Source organism: Peromyscus californicus, unplaced genomic scaffold (assembly GCF_007827085.1).
Source record: "Peromyscus californicus insignis strain IS unplaced genomic scaffold, ASM782708v3 Scaffold_4__1_contigs__length_199733344, whole genome shotgun sequence".
In the NCBI taxonomy this organism is placed as follows: domain Eukaryota; kingdom Metazoa; phylum Chordata; class Mammalia; order Rodentia; family Cricetidae; genus Peromyscus; species Peromyscus californicus.
Window position 1 is genome coordinate 119389233 of NW_026294562.1, and position 22137 is coordinate 119411369.

The 22137-nt window shown below is 42.2% G+C and overlaps 1 protein-coding gene across 3 annotated transcripts in view; it reads right to left on the reverse strand.

Annotated features, from left to right (window-relative positions):
- Window positions 1-17778: 17778 nt before the first annotated feature.
- Window positions 17779-22137, reverse strand: part of Sh3gl3 (SH3 domain containing GRB2 like 3, endophilin A3) — a 131718-nt gene continuing 127359 nt past the window's right edge. For all 3 annotated transcript variants that reach the window (XM_052713887.1, XM_052713889.1, XM_052713888.1), the window contains one exon: window positions 17779-18427. In XM_052713887.1, coding sequence (XP_052569847.1) covers window positions 18222-18427 — 206 coding nt within the window. In that variant the 3' untranslated portion in view covers window positions 17779-18221. The remainder of the gene's footprint in view (window positions 18428-22137) is intronic.

Here is a 22137-nt window from a genome sequence, read left to right on the forward strand (position 1 = left end):
AAGCTATTTGTAATTGATACTCACTAGCAAAGGGAAAAATGAGTTTCCTCAAACGGAATTCCTCTGGGTATATCAACAACACTCCAGGGCAGGTCCCATGCCCAGAAATAGTTGGAAAAAACAACAACAAACAAAAAATAGAAACAAATGAACAAAAAACGTGTGGACCTTTTGTTTTGTTTTGACTTTTTTCCTTATTGACCTTTTATTTGTTTAAGTTGTTCTCTTTTTAAAAAAGAGAACAAAACAAAGAGCAACAACAAAAGCAGGCCAGGCAGTGGTGGTGCACGCCTTTAATCCCAGCACATGGCAGGCAGAGGCAAGCGGATCTGTTAGTTCAAGGCCAGCCTGATCTACAGAGTGAGTCCCAGGATAGCCAGGGCTTAACACAGAGAAACCCTGTCTCTAAAAGCCAAAAAAAAGAAAAAGAAGAAAAGGAAAAAAAAGGAGAAAGTAAAAGAAGAAAGAGAACATAAAGTTGGGTAAGTAGAGAGGTGGAGGGAATCTGGATCTGGGAGGAGTCAAAGAAGAGAAACATGATCAAAATATATTATATGAAAAAAGTTTCATTAAAAAAAGAGCAAGCCTAATCATTCTCTTTAGCTTCCTGTCTGGCAATAGAGATTTCTTGTTTCACACAAGCCCCTTTTGTAGTGGCAGGACTCACCATGAGACCTGGAGCTGAGCTGGGCTGATGTCAGGGGCAAGCCCGTGAGCCTCTAGAACTATGGTCTAAATAAATCACCTTTCTTTACAGAGCTACTGTCCTCAGTAGACTGACTTCTGCAGCTCTAATCTAGAGCTTAAGTCTAGATTTTCCAGAATTTTTTTTCTAATCTCTAATCTAGAGCTTAAGTCTAGATTTTTCAAGAATTGTTTTCCTAACTTCTAATCTAGAGGTTAAGTCTAGATTTTTCCAGAATAAATTTGAGGCTATGAATTAAGAAGGGACAGGATGTCCAAGAAGAGGTATATTGACCACATAAAGGTAAGGCTGAAAAGAAATTGAAAGCACTTGGTCACCTCACTGGATCCAGAAAGAAACACTAAGGTGTTGCATAATGCCGTGTCCATGTTCATGAATTCAGGTTACCCAGGTTCATGAGTTCAGGTTACCCAGGTTCATGAGTTCAGGTTACCCAGGTTCATGAGTTCAGGTTACCCAGGTTCATGAGTTCAGGTTACCCAGTTTCATGAATTCAGGTTACCCAGGAGCATATTTGAGTGTTCAGTTCTATCTACAAAGATGTGGAAGTAAATGCTACATTTTACAAAAGTATTTGCTCACAAAGGGTTAAATTTAAGGAAAAGACAACAAAATCCAAGTCATATATAGAAAGAGACACAACATAAGTGATGAGATCTGCCATGTTGCTTCAGCTCTCCAGGGGACACAGGCTCGCACCATCACACCTAGTTCATACTGTTCTAAAATGCTCATTGCTTTATGCTGGAGAATATACAGAGTCCAAAAAAAAATTTTCAGTAAGATGATGTACTTTGCTTAAACAGTCTCACTTAAAAGATTACTTTCCCTAAGAAAAGGACTTACTTATTAACCTTATTGTTTCATTCTTTATCCTTCACTTTCTTAAAAAAAAATTCTGTCTGGAAATCCATCCCTGACAACTCGGGAACACTTCCATTTTTACTCCATGCATGATTAATTTGAAGGAAAAAGAGCAGAGTATAAAACATTAACTTGCTCCAACACCCTACACTACTGAACACTTGCTGGTTATTTCCTTACACGTCATGAAGTGTCGTAAACAAAGACGTCTTCCCTCAGGCTGTGTCGCCTTGACTGGTGTGCTCCACGACACAGGGCCATATGCTTACCCTTACGTGCCCCACACTCACTCAGTGAGGCAATATTTGCATTGGAAACACTGCAAAGGAAGAGTTGAAAGGTCTTTTTTTTTTCCCAAAATAAGTTCAATAAAAACATTTCTATGTATTGAGTTTTGCCAAGCACATTAACTTTGGGAGGACTTTGTCAGCCAAGTAAGCATTTCCCTTTTTCACACAGAAATGTTGTGTGGATGAGAGCAAAGAGTCAGCTTCCTTCAGACCCCAGATTCTGCATCTGGTCAGCTTTGGAAGCGAGGGTCCAGTCAGTGCGATGCAGCACTAGGTAGTACACATTCCCTGACAATCCACCTCCTGTCAGACCTCCACAAGGACTTAGAAATACGGTGGTCACGAGTGTCATGCAGAAGCAAATGAGATAAATACACCCAGAGGTGAAAGAACAGGAAACTGTGAACACATAAGGCAGTAACTAATCAGTCTTGGAACTATTAGAAGGATGTTTTGTTTTGTTGTAGGGTAAGTAATAATTTGAGTTAAAAAGTGTAAGCATGGGTACCAGATCTTGCTTTAAAAAAAAAAAAAATCACTCAGCATTTTACTCTCCATGTATTCTCCAGCCCGGGCAACCTATAATCTCAAGTGTGTGTTTTAGGAGGGTATAAGGTGGGCATGCTAGCAGGGGACTGTGGTCCTGGCTACTAAAAACTGGGGATGGAGCATCAGAAGGTCAGAAGGTCGAAGGGAGCCCGAGCAACATAGCAAACTTCATCTCTTAGATTCTATCTCTTGGATACAATTTACAAAATAAATAATCCAAATGGCTGTGAGGTAGATCCATGAATAAAAAACTTCCTCACGTATTCTAGAACAAATCTTATTTTTGGCAGCGAAGAGGGAAACAATGTTGCAAGCTTGCATTTCTCTCTCTCTCTCTCTCTCTCTCTCTCTCTCTCTCTCTCTCTCTCTCTCTCTCTCTCTCTCTCTCTCTCTTCTCTTTGTCATTTCCAGAGTCTCTACTTACCTCTCCAGCAGAGTGGGAGGATGTGCCTACCCTACAACTCTCTTCCCTCATCATAAGGGCCAAATCAGACACCAAATCAGAGGCGGCTGCTGTGTCTCCTCGACCCGGAACCTCTGTTGTGTGCTGTTCCTGTTCCCTCTCTCCAGAGCTAACTCAGAATTTCCTGCTGTGCCCATTTAATATGGGAGAACGGACAGTATGAGTAAAACACCTGAGCTTAAACCATTTTCTGAGATCAGAAGTTTTAACCAGACCTGGAATTTCCTATGACTATCAGTTATCTTCTCCATTTTCTGTTTTTAAGTGTTACAGAGCACTGGACACTCTGTTCTCGATTTTCTTGGCCCATGTGTGACTCAGGGGATGCTCATTTTACGCAGTCTTTTTATCCCTCCCTTGGTTATTAAAACAACAACGGTAATACACTGTGCTGGTACACGCTTAATAGAATGGCACTTCGTGATTTTTGTGTGAATGGTAGAGTGAGTCTCAGAATTACTTTGATGACTAACCAGAGACCAGGCCTCCAGGGCTTCTGAGCGTATCTTTTAAGCTGGAGTTCATGATGAAAGAACAGAGCTAAGAAAGCATCTTCCCAACCACACCCAGTGGACCACATGATCCAATAGTGAAAACTTAAGTAGAGGTCTGAGGTGGATCACTACGATTGCTTCTTAGATTTTGTTTTCAAAAGATGGAGTGCACTAAAGGAAACCTCAGTTGGCCAAAATGCAGAGAATAACTGATAATAGGGCGTCCAGCTACAATATAACTCCTGTACCTAAGGCTCAGGGAACATGGTGGAAGAAGCTTCAGAAAAATTGGAACTGCCAAAGGACCAGGAAAGCTGCTGTGACACTGTGTCTCCCAGAAATGGCAGGGAAGCTTCCTGCACCATACCTCAACGACAGGGCTGCCGGAACAGGAAGTGACACCCACCACCACCAGGAAGTGACACATATCATCATCACCACCACCAGGAAGTGACACACATCATCACCACCACCACCAGGAAGTGACATACATCATCACCACCACCACCAGGAAGTGACACACATCATCATCACCACCACCAGGAAGTGACACACATCATCATCACCACCACCAGGAAGTGACACACATCATCATCATCACCACTAGGAAGTGACACACATCTTCATCACCACCAGGAAGTGACACACATCATCATCATCACCACTAGGAAGTGACACACATCTTCATCACCACCAGGAAGTGACACACATCATCATACCACCACTAGGAAGTGACACACATCATCATCACCACCACCAGGAAGTCACACACATCATCATCACCACCACCAGGAAGTCACACACATCACCACCACCACCACCACCAGGAAGTGACACCCACCACCACCAGGAAGTGACACACATCATCACTACCACCACCAGGAAGTGACACACATCATCACCACCACCACCAGGAAGTGACACACATCATCATCACCACCACCACCAGGAAGTGACACACATCATCATCACCACCACCAGGAAGTGACACACATCATCATCACCACCACCAGGAAGTGACGCACATCATCACCACCACCACCAGGAAGTGACACACATCATCATCACCACCACCAGGAAGTGACACACATCATTTTCACCCTTATATCACTGGCCAGAATAAGCATCATGACTTTGCCCAAGTGCAAAAACGCTGGAAACTACCACAATCTGGGGGGATCCAAGAAGGAGATCCATCAGGGCAACTAGGTGGACACCATATTATCTCTGCCATATACACACACGGCATAACTACCAAGATGCAAGACTCACTGGGGGCTCTGTCGGCATCTGTCAGCTTACATGCCCTACAGTAATCACTCGATTCTGCATCAAATTGATGGTGCATGCTCACTCTACTATATTCCTCTCTTGAGAAAAGACTGAATAAGAATTTCTTACTAAAAATTTGAAATTAAATGCATAACTAAAAATTGTATGGAGCCAAATGGAGAAGAAAGGATTTGGGGGGATAGAAAAGATAAAAGCAGCCTGGCAACTGGGAGCAGCTTATGAAGTTTGAAGGATCGAGAGATTCAGTGAACAGTTACTCTGGTGAGGTCTTGGGGAACGAAATGGGGGGTCTTCAAAGGACTTAGAGTGACGTCAGTGATATAGCAGGATATCATATTCCAGTTGTCACACACACACACACACACACACACACACACACACACACACACACACTTCACATGGGAACAATAGAAGAGATGATCTCAGGCAGGATTCATGGAGCCCCCACCCATTGCGGGACCAAGGATGTAAAAGAAAGCTCATTTAAAAGATTTTTACCTTGAGAAAAACATACCACTGAGGAATCCTGCTCTCACAAGGCCACAGACAAAGTTGTTTCTTCATGATTAATTTTGCCATGTGCAGTCACCCAGGTATTCAGAGGCCACTGCATCCATGGTCTAAGAGAGCTTGCTACCATTCACACTGTGACTGACTGACCATGGTATCATCCATGTTATTTTTGTTTTCCAGGCATGCAAAATGAAAGAATTATGGAGTCATTGAAACTTTTCCCCAGATTTTAAAGGAGAGCCTATAGCCAAGCAATGTATAGAAGGATTGGACTCCCTGGGATCAGCCCCTGAAAGGGTAAAGTGTGAGACTGAGAAAGTAAAGGCAGAGATGCAATAAAGACCCCAGGATGCAGGAGCTGCTAGAAACATGGGGTGTCTGCAGAGGAAAGCCATAGAAAGTAGACAGTCACCCCAAGAAAATGACATATGGACTGTCTCCAGCAAAGCCATCAAAGCATGGCTACTCAAACCCACTGTAGCTCACACCAGCACCACATGCCCTACAGAACTTAACGCTTCCTCTTCTGGATTTGGTCTTATGGTTCCATCCCTCCTTTTTCTGCCCCATTCTTCTTCCTTTTTAAAAAGTAACTTCATTAAGTTTGTTCTTTATTAATTTCAGAAATGTATATAGGGCACTCTAACCCACACAAACCCATCTCCCTGAACCCTCCCGAATCTTCACTTTTACTCACCTCCTCCCTACAAGTCCCTTTCTCCATTTCGTGTCTTTTTGTTTTGTTTTCTTACTGAGTTTAACCAAAGTCATCCATGTGATCATGAATTTGGAGCTAACCTTTGGCTCATCAGTGGGTACCTTACGGAAGACAATGGCTGCTCCTCTCCCACAGTCCATCAGTAGCTAATTTCAGTGCTGAGAACTAAACCTAGGGCTTCAAACATACTAGGCAAGCACTTTGCCACTGAGCTGTTCCCAGGGCCATGACTTCCTTTTGAAACAAGATAGTTTGCCATTGTTCACGGGAAGTGTACATGCTGTGAATTTTTAAGAGACTCATAACCAAGTCTTCGCCTTGAGACTTTGGACTTTCTTAGTTTAAATTTTCATACACTATACTTTAATTATATTCTTTCTTGGGACTGCTAAAATTGATGGCTCCTAGAGATGGACTAAATGCACACTGTGTTATGAGTTTGTTATGAGTTTTGGGGGACAATGGGCATAATGCATGGCTTGTTACTACACACACACACACACACACACACACACACACACACACACACACACGAGTGCTGAAGGCTTGGTCTCCAGGTGATGGTGCTATCTGGGGTGACAGTGGACACTTTAGGAGGTGAGACTAAACTAGAGGAAATAGTCTGATGGAGACATTCCTTTGAGGTCTTATCATGTCCCCAGATCCACTCTCTCCCTGTTTTCTAGAAGACATGAAGTGAATATGTTATCTACACATTCTTTCTCTTCTAAGATACTCTGCTCAACCACAGGCCCACAGCAGAGGGGACAAGCAACCACAGAAAGAAACCTCTAAGTTGTGACCCAAAATAAACATTTCCTTCTTTTGTTTTTCTTAAGTATTTGTCACAACAGTATAGGACACACACAAGCAACATGGCAGTCAGGATCGAAAGAAAGGGACAAAATACAGAACGCCACACAAAGGACTGTCCACTAAAAGTCACAGCTCTTTTTAAGCAGGGGATTGTCCACTAAAAGCCACGGCTCTTGTTAAACAGCATAAAGACTCCACCAGAAGTCTCTCCCAGGGACACACAGGACAAACGTGCAAGAACCTCCAACCATCCAACACATGCTGTCAGCTCCGTGTGTGTCCCCCTGTGCACAGCCCCACATGCATCCCCAGGCATGGCCTGGAATGCACTCCCGCACCGCACAGAGATCCCAGCAGACCCACGGACCTCAAGTGCTTCCCGAGAGGAGAAGGTGTGCAGTTTCAGCCCACTGTCTGGGGAAAACAAACAGGAGTCTCTCAGTACCAGGTCTGGCACTGAAGGATCAATAGAAAAAATGTAATTCTAGTCTTTATCACATATGAAGAAACAACTGAGAACTCTGTAGAAAAGGCCTGATCTCAAAATTTCAAACTGGGCTCATTGGTAAAGGCCCTTCTCTTTCCAAAGTTAGTCAGTAAAGAATAGTTGATCTCTTCTTTAAATGTCCAGGCAGCCACAGAAGCTAAAAATAACTCAAAGAAAATATAGATATAATATACATAAAATCCACAGAAGTGGGTCTATTATTTTCCTTACAAATTATTTAAAACAATCACTTTAACCAGCCAGGTACAAGAGTACACAGGTGGACAACTAAACAAAATCTGGAAACCAGCATGGGAACAAAATGGCAAGTCCAATAAAGAAGTGGAAAACAGAACAAAACTCTGCACCTGAAGGATAAAATGTTTAAAGTGAGCATTTCAACAGACAGCTTCAATAGGTGACCCTAGTCAATTGAAATACCCAGCAAAAGCAGAAACATGTTTGCAATTATCCCATCAGAAGTAAAAAGAATAAGGAGACTGTGGGATATGTGGAACACTGTATGACAAACCAATATATGCACTGTCAGAGTCCCAGAAGAAACAGAAAACAAGAATGAGACAAAACACTCAAGCTTAGGGAAATAATGCCAGGAAAACTCCTGAGAGGATTCATACGGAGGTCTTCTGTGTGTTGGTTGTGACAAAATCCATCATTCAAAAGTCATAAACAAGAATTTCAAAAGCCCCTCCTATACCAAGGATCTCTATAAGATTATTGGCAGAAACATGGCAAGCTGGGAGAGAATAGGATGATATTTTCAAAGTGATGAAAGATAAAACTACCCAGACTGCAAAAGCATTCCTTCAGAAACAGACACTTTCCCAAATGAAAGCTGAGGGGGCTTGCTGTTAATAGATGCGCCCTACAAGAAATGCTAAAGGTATTAACTTAAAACATATGAAAGCTAAAAATACCTGGGTAATGGCTACTATTTAGTCAAATTCAAAACACTGTGCAAACAAACCGTCTTGAATTCTAGTATAAAGGTTAAATAAAAAATAACTAAAAATAACTATTGAGAGAATTATTTGTTGGTGGCTATGGAATATGCACATTGTGGACCTAATAACAAAATAGGAAAGAAATGCGCAGACTCTGCATGTACTCAAAATTAACTCATCACTTGTAATGGGCTACAATAATATTTCATGTAAATGTAAGAAAAACTAAGATTTGGGGTTTTATGTTTTGTTTTAATGTTAAAAAATTGACAAACTTTAGCTAGATCAAAAAAGAAAAGGATACAAATAAATACGGTTGTCAACAGGGACATATACAATTGGTACCAATGAAATGCAAAAGGTCATGAGACTATCATGAACAATTACACACCAATTAACTTCATAGAAAATGGATTAGAGTTCTGGAAATACTCCTATATATGCCAACCAAGACTGAAACCACCAAGAGACAATCTAAACTGATTAGTAATGAATAATTAAATTCAATGGGGGGGGGGGAAGCTCCTGAAAAAGAAAAACCTAGAGCCGAATCACTCCATAGTCACAATACATTTAAAAGAATTACTGACAGTATTTCTCAATTCCTTCCCCCAAAATGAAGGCCAGGGTACACTTGGGAATTCACTTTAACAAGTCGTGTATCACCTTGATACAAAAGCCAGATGAGGGCACTGAATGAAAAGAAAATTACCAACCAATATTCTTTTTGGTTTTTCAAGACAGAGTTTCTCTGTGTAACAGCCCTGGCTGTCCTGGAACTTGCTTTGTAGACCAGGCTGGCCTCGAACTCACAGAGATCCTCTTGCCTCTGCCTCCCGAGTGCTGGGATTAAAGGCATGTGCCAGTATTCTTAATGTATGTTAATGTGGAAATTACCAATAAATTCCTGAACTGAATAGCACATTAAAAGGACTATACACCATGATCAAAGGATTTTATAACTGGACTGTAAGGACAGTTCAGTATATGCAAATAAATGTGATAAATCATGCATTGCTGCTGTTGTTCCAAACAAAAGATCTAGCCAATCAGCCTTAATAGAATACAACACACCCTGCCTCCCTACCTCCTCTCCAGGAAGTTTTTGTGGAATATTCTTTTACACTGTGTGAAGATATGTCACTGTGATTGGTTTAATAAAAAGCTAAATAGCCAATAGGTAGGCAGGAGGTATAGCAGGGACTTCTAGACAGAGAGAGCTCTGTGAAGGTGAGGTCACAAGCAGGACATAGAGGGAGCAAGATGAATAGAAATGGATTAATTTAAGTTATAAGAACTAGTGGGACAAGCCTAAGCTATAGGCTGAGCTTTCATAATAAGTCTCTGTGTCATTTTTTGTGAGCTTGTGGCCCAAAGGAAAATCTGACTACAAATAGCATCCAATGTAGGGCATATATTTCCACATAGGGCCTGAGAAAGCAGTCTCTTGGGTAGGCTCAGTGTACAGAATCACAGCTCTTAAGAGGCCCTCCTACTGAGCACTTATATGGGGTTTATGAGCAGTGGGAAGCACATTACTCAGTGGCAGGAGACTAGGTAGAAGTGCCTACCAGAGCTGGGGCAGATAGACTGGCTCCAGGCTGGGCCAGCAGGCATGAGGCTCCACTCTCAGACCCAATGGGGGCAGAGCCAACCGCCAGGCCATGTGCTAGTGGCCAAGGGCTTAGCTATCACTTAACAGTTTAAGATTTGGCTCATGTGCATCATTGTGACTGTGTGGCTGCAGACACTTAGTAAAGTGGTCCAGACCAAGAAAACCTCTGAACAGATATGTTTAAAAATGTGCTTAGGCTGGGCGGTGGTGGCACACGCCTTTAATCCCAGCACTCCGGAGGCAGAGCCGGGCAGATCATCTCTGTGAGTTCGAGGCCTGCCTGGGCTACAGAGAGAATTCCAGGAAAGGCACAAAGCTGCACAAAGAAACCCTGTCTCGAAAAACCAAAAAAAAAAAAAAAAAAGTGCTTAGATGCTAAAGAAAGAAAAGAAAATGGGTATAGACAGTCACGGAAAAAATAAGCAGTTTATAAATAATAAAATAAAGTCTTTAAGAGAAAATAAAATAATATAAATAACATAAGTCATATAAAGATGGGAAATAATACAGGGAGTCTGGATCCTATATGGTGTCTTGCTAACTTTGAGGATGAGGAATGACAGCTGCTGAGAGACATGGGATTGTAAAATGAACTGCTGAATTAAACCAGCCTAGATACTTTAGAGATTCCTTTACTTTAAAATGGAAGTCAGAAAATGTATTGCTTTAGGGAAGAGATTATACCTTTGTTTCCACAGAAAATAAAAGGCTGTGGATTCCTTCAAGGTTGATAGAGATCAGGTTTAATAGGAGAAGACTCCCTGAAAATCCTGGCTACAGATATAAAGAGATAAACCTAGAAAAACTACAAGACAGGTGATGTATATGTTTACCTGCACAAACATAAAACAAAAAAAAATCATCTTTGGCTGGCTTGTGTACAACACACAGTCCATACTTGTGTTAATGTAGACATGTATGTAACTTTTGAAAATTTGTATGTTTTTAGAGCAAGGGGACCAGACACCAATGAAAATAGGTAGCCCAGGTGATCCAGCCTATCAGAGTGCCTCTGTTGCAGTTTCCTCAGAGTTTTACATCCAGAAAATGTAAAGCTTTTCATTTCAAGGCTTTTGGCTTGATAATCAAGTCTCATCTACTCCAGTCAGGACTACAGATAAGCTTTGCACTTTCCCATTGCATAGAGACTGGAAAACAAATGTTATGGCTAGCTCTCCCAGGACTTGACCATTATCCTAATTTCCTCAGGGTCCCCCAAAGATGCCCCAGACAACAAGAAGCAATCTAGAGAACATGATGCCCACATTCCCAAGAGGTGAGATTGGGTGGGTTTTGGTCATTTGATGTGGTATGGATGTTTGTCATCATTTAGGGGGGTTGGTTACAAATTGTTATTGGTAATGGTCAGGAAAAAAAACCTGAAAAAAGGAGATTATATTCAGGGATCTCTTTCTGAAGGGGAAAAGGGGGATATATTATAGAAATGATGGGATAAGGGTAAATTGTTGAGTCTACTTTTGAACAACCACTAGTCTCAAATATTATACATTGGTGTGGATTTTTGTATACTTATACAAATTTAAGGTTATTTTAGTTCTACTGTATATGTTTCTACTCTTGTTTAAGGTATTATACCTATGCAGCTCATTTTTAAATATAATGTAAAATTTTAGTCCTTGAAAGCTATTTAGGATAATAAAAAATATAGGCTAATAGTCATTTATAACAATCAAACTTATAATCATGTTAGGTATGTTTTCAAAGTCATATAGACATATATTTTAAGTAGATAGATGTTCTTCAAACACTTCAAAGACCTACAGAATATGGTATTTAAAATGTTATCGTAACATAAGGCTTTTCATGGCAGTGAGACAGGTTTGCTCAATTTGACAGCACCAATTGGCAGCACCGATCTACTTCAAAAAAATGATAAGCATCAAAGAAACTCCATGAAGTTTGCTTTCTTTGTGGCAAAAGCTAACCATTTGAGCTGTCCTTGCCTCAACTGCTGACAGTATACTGTCCAAACTGGACAAGCAGTCCACACACAAAAAAAGCAACTACCACAATTTGCCAAGATAGGACAGTCCTTCAAAATTTTTGCATTACAGGAAAGTCTGTCAGATATTCTAGGCCTGGGGCATGCCCCAACATTGCAGAGGAACCTTGGAGTGACTGTCAAGGCAGCCAGATGTCTCTGCCATTTCTTTAGTTTTGGAAATTACTTTCTCTGTATTTCCTGTTTACTCAAGTAATATTTTATCCTTCTTGGGTCTCTGATGGGGATTGAAGACTAGATAGATATAGTTTTATAGTTTTCCTCGTTACCAAATTTACAAAAAAAAAAGCTTATATAAGAGATGTAAAGTTTATAAGGTTGAGAAACATAAAAGCTTAAGTTGTTTATCCAAAAAATGTTTTAATGTCTAAAAAGATAGTTTTAGAATACAAGTTATGCCAAAAAATGGTTTAGGTATAAAATTTTAGACTAAGATAGGATACATAATGGAGTATTTTCTCTAAATTTGACAAATGCAAATGGACTGAACATTGTAAATGTACTTCTTACCTGATAATTGTTCTTATTGTATATAGTTTTAGTGTGTTAAAATTAAAACCTTTCTTTTTTATTTAGACAAAAAAGGGGAAATGTTGTGAGATATTCTTTTACACTGTGTGAAGATGTGTCACTGTGATTGGTTCAACAAAAAGCTAAATGATCAGTAGCTAGGTAGGAAGATACAGCAGGGACTTCTGGACAGAGAGCTCTGGGAAGAAGGCAGGGTCCCAAGCTGGATGCAGAGGGAGCAGGACATGCAGAAGGTGGGGTAGAAGCCACAAGTCACATGGCAGCACACAGATAAATAAAAATTGATTAATTTAAGTTATAAGAGCTAGTAAGAAAGCTATAGGCCAAGCTTTCATAATTAATAAGTCTGTGTCATTTTTTTTGTGAGCTTGTGGCCCAAAGAAAAGTCCAACTACAGGAAGTGGCCAGAGCTGGTCTTGATACAGAGAGCCACAGACTGTTGCAGATAGCTGTGCCAATCTTGCAACACAGCACAACAGCCTTGAAAGTCTCTGAGTGTTGTCATTGGCCTTCTCTGCTCCCTCCCTAGAACTATCTAAGCTGATCCTGCCAGTCTTCCCAGCCCACAGTCACATCCTAGTAGCCTTGGCATTCTCGAGGTACTTAAACCACCATTCCCATTTACCTCCAGCCCCCTACAGCTATCTAGTTGCTGCCTCTACAATGTTTGACCCAGGAATCATGGCTTCTATACATGTGACCAAAGCAGACCCACCACCCTCATCCTCTTCCTGCACTCAAGGCTGATCCCTGCAGATGGGTGGGCTACAACATGTTTCAACTCTAGCTTTGCAGCTGTGTGCACACACATCTCTAGCTACACCCCATCTGCCTGCACACATTCAAGGCCTACCCACAGTAGCATCTTACTTTTACATAGACAAACATCAAAATATAAGATTAGAAATAATAAAACTCTTAAAAGAAGACACAATGCATTCTTGATGGGACACAAAAGCACGTGTTACAGAAGCTGAGTAAGTAGGATCATCTCTATAAGGTAAATATTGGTAAATTGTCACGTGCTGTTTAAGCTTATTGAAAGTGAGCTCTGGGAGTAAAGAGACCCTGTTTCTTCTAACACCCCCCCTAACACCCCCCCCCACTCTAGATCAGGCTGGTACCCCTGTTCTGTATCAGGGAGGAGGAAAAAATACCAGCAAGCACCTAAGAGTATCAGGAACACTGTGTCCTTGAGAACAGCTGAGTCAGCCATTTCCAACAGTCCTCACTACTGTTTATCTCCAGATGTAAACACACCAACAGTGGGAATGAGAACCTAGAGACTCATCCATGGAGAGAAAGCTCAGTTAGAAACTCCAGCTGACTGTGGCAACTTCTCCAGTCCACATCCCTCGGATGTTTGTAAGCCTCTGACCTGATGATGATGTCTGTCTTTGCTCTTTCAATCAGGCAACTCCAATCAACTCGATTGGGGGTCGTAGACTCCTGATTCAATGATATTTTGTAACCTGATGCTTCTACCTATATGCTACTTTCTGTTTGTCCTTTTACCTTTGCTTGCTGTAGATTTAATAAATGCACCCAATCAAAACTGAAAGTATAGCCATCATAGATCACTCTCTACTACACAGAACAGCATAAAATGAAAATCTGCATAGAAAAATAAACAATCAACCTTAAGATTGCAATAAATATATCTGCAAATCATATTTCTGGCAAGGAGTTAATCTCTAAAGTATATGGAATTTATACAAGTCAATGGCAAAAAGTAAAATAAAATAACCTAATTTTGAAACAAGCAAGGAGCCCAAATAATGTTCAGCAGATACAAAGAAAAGTACTCAGTGTCACCAATTAGAAAAAAGCAAATCAACGCCACAGTGGGGTATGGTGGGTTTGCTTATCTTTGGTTTTGGTCTCCACAATTTCTAGTGGGTAACTGCAATCTGGAAATATTAAATGGAAAAATTCCAGAAATGAGTAATTCCTTGTTATAACTTACAGACCACGCCGAGTAACGTGTTGAAATCTTCCACTGTCTTGCTCCATCATGCCCGGGACATGGGTCGTCTAGATGCCCAGTGTGTCCACACAGTATACACTACCTGCTCAGCAGTCACTTAGTAGGATGTCTGCTGTCACATCTACTGCTGTGGTATAACAGTGCTTGTGTTTAGGCAATACTTATTGTATTGAGCATGCCCTTATTAGTACATCAACAGTACAAAGGTGGAGATGGTAGCATCTTGGATATGCCAGGGAAAGGCTGTAAGGAGTTTTTCATTTAAGCAAAAATTATGAACTTCTTAAGAGGTAAAATAATTATGTGCTAAGGTTGACAAAATATCTGTGATAAAATCTGTGAAATTATGAAGTCAAAATGAAGAGAACTTGTGTTATTTTACCATCCCACCACAGATTATAGAAGTGAGGGCCACAGTACATAGGAGATGCTTAGTTAAGATGGAAGGGCACTAAGTCTGTGTAGATACACATAGGCAGAATCTGTGGTGTGTGTGTGTGTGTGTGTGTGTGTACATACATGCATGTATCTCTGTCTCTCTCTTGTGTGCTTGTATCTCTGTCTGTCTCTGTCTCTGTCTCTGTCTCTGTCTCTCTCTCTCTCGTGTGTGTGTGTGTGTGTGTGTGTGTGTGTGTGTGTGTGTGTGTGTGTGTGTGTGAATTACTGAGTACTTGGTTTCAAGCATCTACTCTAGGTTTAAGATATTTAGCATATCCCCAGCAGTAAGGGTAAATGACTGTGTCACCTCACCTCAGAGACAAATGATAACAAGTGGTGAGGGACTGGAGAATGGGGGCGCCACAACACTGTTGGTGGTAATATAAACTGATGCAGACATCGTAGAACACAACACTGTTGGTGGTAATATAAACTGAGGCAGACATCACAGAACACAGTATGGAAAAGCAGCAAACATACAACCTTTAGGAAATATAGGCACTTTAAGAAGGAGGTCAATGAATACACCAAATTAACATAAATCCGAGTTCAGTTTGCTTGTCCTTTTGACCCATTTCCATACAAAACAACTTTAAAATGCATAACATAATAATTGTCCAGGAAACTGGGAATGTGTAAGAGCAGAAACCTAGTTAAAATTCATGCACCCACACAATAAAATAGTATATAGCTCGTTCAAGGACTTAGGCCTGCAATTAACATGTAAAGTTGAAATCACAATACACGCTCCCATTCATGTACACATGTGACTCCAGAAGCATACAAGTGCAATATGGGAAGAACATAACGCACATCGTCACAACAACAATTCTTTTGAGGTTGTGGACTAAACGGTGATTTCCACTTTCCTTTATAACTTTGCAGACAGCCTGAATTTTCCTATAATACATTTGCATTGCCTTTTACAATTAGAAAAATAAAGCTACTTGAAGGTTCAAAATTGTTTTGGCATCTGAAAGGTCATGGACACTTTTTCCAGTAAAAAGAAATTTACATGACTTTCTTCATGATGAGACTAGAAAACACAATGCAAGCTGGGCGGTGTGCTCCTTAGTTATTTTATCAACTTGACACGAGCTAGGGTCATCCGGAAAGAGGGAGCCTCAGTTGACAAAATGCCCATCAGGGTATCCTGTACGCAATGCCACCCCTGGGCTGATGGTCCCAGGTTTATATAATAGAGAAGACAGAACAAGCCAGTAGGCAGCACTCCTCCGGGTCTTAGCTCCTGCCTAGCTTCCCTCCGTGATGGACGGCCACAGTCTGTAAGACAAAATAAACCTGTCCCCACATTGCTTTTGCTCAGTGTTCACTGCAGCAGCAGAAAGCAGAGAAGGCCGTTAAGTGCCCAGGAAGCCGTGAGTGCCTGGAGGCAGGAGCTCACGACGAAATGTTCTCCCCGACAGCTGGTGAGAAGAAGAAGTTGGTGTCAAGTGTGTGCCAGGAGCCAGGTGTTATCTGCCAGCCTTCTCCACCAGCATCACGTAGCAGTGGGACCCTGCCAAACAGCTGAGGCCACAAGACCATGAAGACACAGTGTGCACAGCACAGTCACTACCAGGGCCTGGCTACCATGCCCCTCCTCAGCAGCTGTCTGGCGGTTAACTGAGTCCTATTTTCAATTGCTTTAAAGTGATCTGATGTAAATTGCTGGAATTATTCAGTTACTATTAGAAATTAATCTGTAGCTCCCAACTAACTCCAGTTACTGCTTATTTCCCTTCACAAGTTATCAAAGCAAATACTAAGCCTCAAGAGTGCCCCTGGGTTTCTCATTGGTAAATTTCTAATATAGCAAATGAAGAGTAAAAGCCGGGGATAAAAACAGGCTTGTTTGTGACTTTACATCGTGAAAAGGTAAAATGCGAGCTATTCGAGAAGGGTGGAGACCGTGGGCATGGGAGATAACTGTGAATTAACATTTCCACTCCGACACTGAACTGTGCGACTGGAAAAGTCACTTGGCATTTCTGTGGCACAATCCTAGTATCTGAAGAATGGGCATCAGATGGACCTCACGGGATGGTGTCTGAGGATTTCTCAGAAGCTGCTTTGAGAAGCACCCGGCATATAATAAGTATCCAGTGAATGTTAAGAATTACCATTTCCCATAGACACTGAATGTATGAGGTGCAGGGCGCACACACACACACACACACACACACACACAGGAACCTGTCAAGCAAGCCACCTCAGGAGACTAGGAAACCCAACAAAGGTCACCTCTGGTGCCAGTGATCAACATTGCAGGTCGCGGCGACTGATGAGCACTTGTGTGTCAGCATCAATCACACAATCAGAGCTCAAACTCTGCTTCTGCCACTACTTGGTTGTCTGATCCTGGACGAACCATTCATGACTCCCCTTCTCTGCAAAGGGGAGCAATGACCGCCTCTTCGTTGTGTGGCAGGGTTGTTGTGGACTCTGCCAAGCCATAGCACATGACAAGGTCATACTCAGATTAAGGCCAGGGCTGTTCTGTAAACCTAAATTATTGGACACGCAGCCCAACAAACCATGCTACTCCCTCAGCATCCACAATGGGACTCCTTGAAAACCTACCTGCCCATATGTGACAGCAGACAGAGCCTGAGGTGGGCTGTTGTATAAACTTAGCACTATGCAAGAAGGTTTTCTAGTCTTCAGCTGAGAAGAGGATGAACCATGTTTAAATCAGTGGCTAAGGAAAGGTCCACACCCCCACCTGCTGGTCCTGCTCTATAGCCACCCTCTAAGGACCCTGCCTGTGACCCAGGTCAGCCAAGGTACAGGAGGAGTTTGTGCTGAAGTCCTTGCTTAAAAAACAATTTAACGCCGGGCGGTGGTGGCGCACGCCTTTAATCCCAGCACTCGGGAGGCAGAGGCAGGCGGATCTCTGTGAGTTCGAGGCCAGCCTGGTCTACAGCGCGAGATCCAGGAAAGGCGCAAAGCTACACAGAGAAACCCTGTCTCGAAAACCAAAAAAAAAAACACAATTTAACATAAAAAAAATAATAACCACAGTCTTTTACGAACACAGTGTGTCATGTTTATTGGGCTGTTCACAGGTAGCTTAAAACAGGAAAAGACTGGATGCCGTCAAAATCTCAAGAAACAGAAGCTTTAGTTTTCTCAGCTGCAAAGGGTGCATTCCACTGCAGCCGAGGACTACACAGGCCATTTGCTCACATATCTGTAATGGGCACAATTCACTTTTTTTTTTTTTTTTAGCAACAAGAAGCAAATACATTGAACCAATGACTTTTTAGAACAAGAAGAAAACTATCTTTATGAGTTAGGACAAAGAAATCAGTTATACAAATTAAATCGATACAAAATACATTATAAAGAAGACACACATACAAAAGTGATTAAGTGGGCCAGAGAGTGAGGATGGCACAGAACACCACACCGAGAGAACACTGGAGCACATTCATTTCAGTTAGGAAAGTAGGTCCGAAAGACACGTTTATCGAGGTAAAGGCACAATGACTTCCACGTAATTAATGGGGAAGTAGCCGGATTCCCCATCTAACACTCCTTCATACCAGTTTTCATCTATCTGACTGGTTAATGTGATGATGTCCCCTTCTTTAAATCCTAATTCTCCTTCGTTTTCTGGCTCAAAGTCATAGAGACCACGACAGCAGGGTTGATCCTCGGGAATGTGAGTACCTGTCCATGTGATATGGAGACAAAAAAGAACAGGTTAACACGACAGTCACCCAGGGAAACAGGAAATGGGGGAGGAGCCTGTGCTTGCTCCCTGCCCACTCCAAAGCTGGCTGCCATTGCTCTTGCGTACTGTTTGTGGTCCCTGGCCTCCTCCGGCTTCCTCAGCTCTCCAGCTGCCTCAGGCAACCCCCTGTACCCGGTGCTGTCTTCCTGGCCCTCTGAGGATGAGGACACATGCCCAGCCCACCTCCACTCAGCTTGGCCCAGAGTCCAGAGGGGAAAAGTAAATCACCGGGTCCCAGCCCTGACTCCAGAAAGCTCAGACTTTCCCTGTGGTGACCGGATGGTTCTTGAAGAAGACAAAGGATAAGGAGTGCTGGGGTGATGATGTGGGGACCAGGAGACAGGAGCCAGAACAGGAATATAAATATTCACAGAGACGACTAATGGGGTTAAGAGTTCTCACAACAACTATTCCCCCCCACCCCAAAATAAAACATGGTCACTGTAAAAGAGAAAATGTGTATGCAGATTTGGGACAAGTCAACTCTCACTCGTTGACTCAGAGAAAAGCATCATGAAGCCTGTGAATGCCAGGTGCCTGTATGAATATATATATATATCTGTGAATATATCTCCATGTACTTGCTTTCATTAAACAATATTCTGTACTTAGTGCTGCAAACCCGGCCCCACACACGACCACTAGCTACTGGCCAGCTTCCACCCGCCCCAATTGTCCTTTACTGTTGGCCTCTGTCTCGGCCAGTCTCTTCTGAGCACACCTGATCTCACCGAGTCTGTAACCGGACATTTGTGGCCCGCCCGCCCTTCCTCCCGTCTCTCCTTGCCTCCTTCCATCTTTCTCATCTCTCTTCTGCCCTGCTCCCTCCCTCCTCCTTCCTCCCACCCTCTTTCCTCTTCCTGCCTCTTTTAGCTTTTCTCAGCTTTGATAGATAACTGTGCTGATATTTTATCTGTGCTCTAACAAATAAAGCTTGCCTGGGGATCAGAGGACAAAGTCAGCCCCTATATTAAACACAGAGGTCAGGCAGCCATAGCACATGCCTTTAATTCTAGCATTCTGAGGCAGAGATTCATCATGATCTCTGTGAGTTCAAGGCCACACTGGGCACAGAGCTAGACATGGTGGCACACGCCTTTAATCCCAACACTAGTTAACCATAGAGGTCTGGAGTCTGTACAGACAGACAGGAAGTGATGTAGCTGGGCGGAGAGAGGAAGTAAGATGGCAGAGCACAGAAAGGTATATAGGCGTAAATATACAGGAAGTAGCTCTCTCTTGGGCTGAGGATTTCCTAGTGGTAAGAACTTGTGGCTAGCTTGTTCTATCCCTCTGATCTTTCAGCTTTCACCCCAATATCTGGCTCCAGGTTTTTTTATTAATAAGATCTTTTAAGATTCATGTTACAGATAACTCTGAAGTAAGTAGCATGTACATCTATTGACACAGACACACACGAACATCTGCATTTTTTCCTGAGAGTAACTGCCTAGAACAGGATTTGATCATCATAGACCATGAAGATGCTTGACACGTGCTATCCATTTACTATCTACCTTTATTTTAACAAATTAGAAGCCCTCCAATACTCCAAACACTGGCCTCTTTCTGCCAAGTTTGGTACAAACTATTCCAGCGTCTCATCAGTTCGTATGTTTTATTTTTTGCAGTTTGTGCTGGCAACTGGGCAAGTAGTAGATTTTCTACTTTGCTTTGGAATATATACTTTCAGGACAGTAAAGGAGGGTAAATGAGGCTTTTCATTCATAGTTTATCCTCCACAGCCATGTATGGTTATTGAACAGAATTTTTTAAGTCATTTACTTTTATTTTATGTGCATTGGTGTTTTGCCTGCATGTATGTCTGTGTGAGCATGTCAGAAAACCCCTAGAGAAACAGACAGTCCTGAACTGCCATGTGAGTGCTGGGAGTTGAACCCGGGTCCTCTGGAAGAACAGCCAGTGCTCTTAACTGCTGAGCCATCTCTCCAGCACCCCCTTGAACAGAATTTTATGTGAGAATTTTAATTAAATTTTTTTCATGTTACAACTTTTGTTTTTAATCCATTTAGATTTTGGCAAAAGGGAGAAATTTTATTATGTTTTAATAGTGCTGAAGCAGTTACAATTTTAAAATGATCCTTTTTCTTCACTGATTTCAAATACTGCTTTTATATCTTATTGTTGAGAGTCTTCCTATGTAGCCCAGGCTGACCTTGAACTCAAAGGGATCCTCCTGCCTCCACTTCCCAAGTGTTGGGATTACAGATGTGTGCCATCACACCTGGCTTTATCATTCAATTATCATGAGCTCTGTAGTCTATTTTGAAATTTTCAATTTAGTTCAACTGATCTATTTGGTAACAGTACCATATCTCTTTTCACAGTATATCTTTAAAGCAAATGCTAATAACTAGTAAAGCAAGTTTCTGGCCACTATTCCATTATAGAATTTCCTGGCTATTCTTTTAATCATCCAGGTAAACTTCAGTGCCACTGTATAATTTCCATTTTGACTGGATTACACTTGGTGTTTTTTCCTCTGAGTAGTAATAAAATTAATTTTAAGAGACTTTTTAAATGACTGGCCATTTGAAAAGGCCATACTAACTCCAGTGCCACATTCTGACTCTGAGGCAGGCATACTCTTGCTCTTATTTTATGATTCCGTGCCTACACTTCAAAGTGAAATGACTTAGGCAGGCTTTGGAAACAGGGACGTTGATTTTTTTTTTCTTTTGGAGGTAAATATTTCTTCTTTGTTTTCTAGATTTTCTAAACATTTTCCACAAATTCCCTGAGCCTGAGTTAGAGAATATGGGGTACTTTCCAGGCCAGTTTAAGATAACAGACTTAGCTTGTCTAGGGTTAGACATGGCTTCCTGCTCCAGCTCTCAGCAGCCACTCCAGAACCTCAGGGGTTCCCACAGTGAGGAGCTGGAGTTGTAATGACAGGCGAGAGCTGAAGGCCTTGACCAAGTGAGGTGATGCATTAGTTGGAGAAAGGTTTAGAGCATGGACCGCTGGTGAGACCAAGACTGTCTCTAGGGACGGGATGGAAGGAAGCTAACCCCCAACGCAGACTGTGCACACACGAAGGCCAGAGGCATTAGTTGGAAATCAGTCACCCAGAAAGAGATTGGGAGACTCTCTCTGCCACCAACAGCTGCCTCCTGCTGTGAAAGGTTCCCCTAGGCCCCTTCCTAAACCCAGAGCCAGCAGAGGTCATTCTAGAAAGGGAGTGCGGGCTCCCAGAGCAAAACCAATGTCCAATATCCTGACTGAAATATCTGACATGCTTTTCCTTCTGCCATTCAATTTTATGGTTTTCATTTTTATTTCCTTTTTCCATTGCTATGAGGCCAGTGGTGGCTTGAACGAGGCTCACATATTTGAATGTCTGGTTCCCAGTTGGTAGACTGTTTGGGAAGGACTAGTGGCCTTGTTACAGGAGTGTGTTACTGGGGACGGCTCTCTCTTTCTCTCTGTCTGCAGATCAGCATGTAGCTCTCAGCTACTGCTCCAGCGCCACGTCTGCCTGCCTGCTGCCATGTTCCCCACAATGATGGCCATGCGCTAACTCTCTGAAATTGCAAGCAAGCCCCAAAGGCCTTCTTGTACAAGTTGCCTTGGGTCATGGTGTCTCTTCACAGCAATAGAGCATGACCTTCAGACTTCACATGAG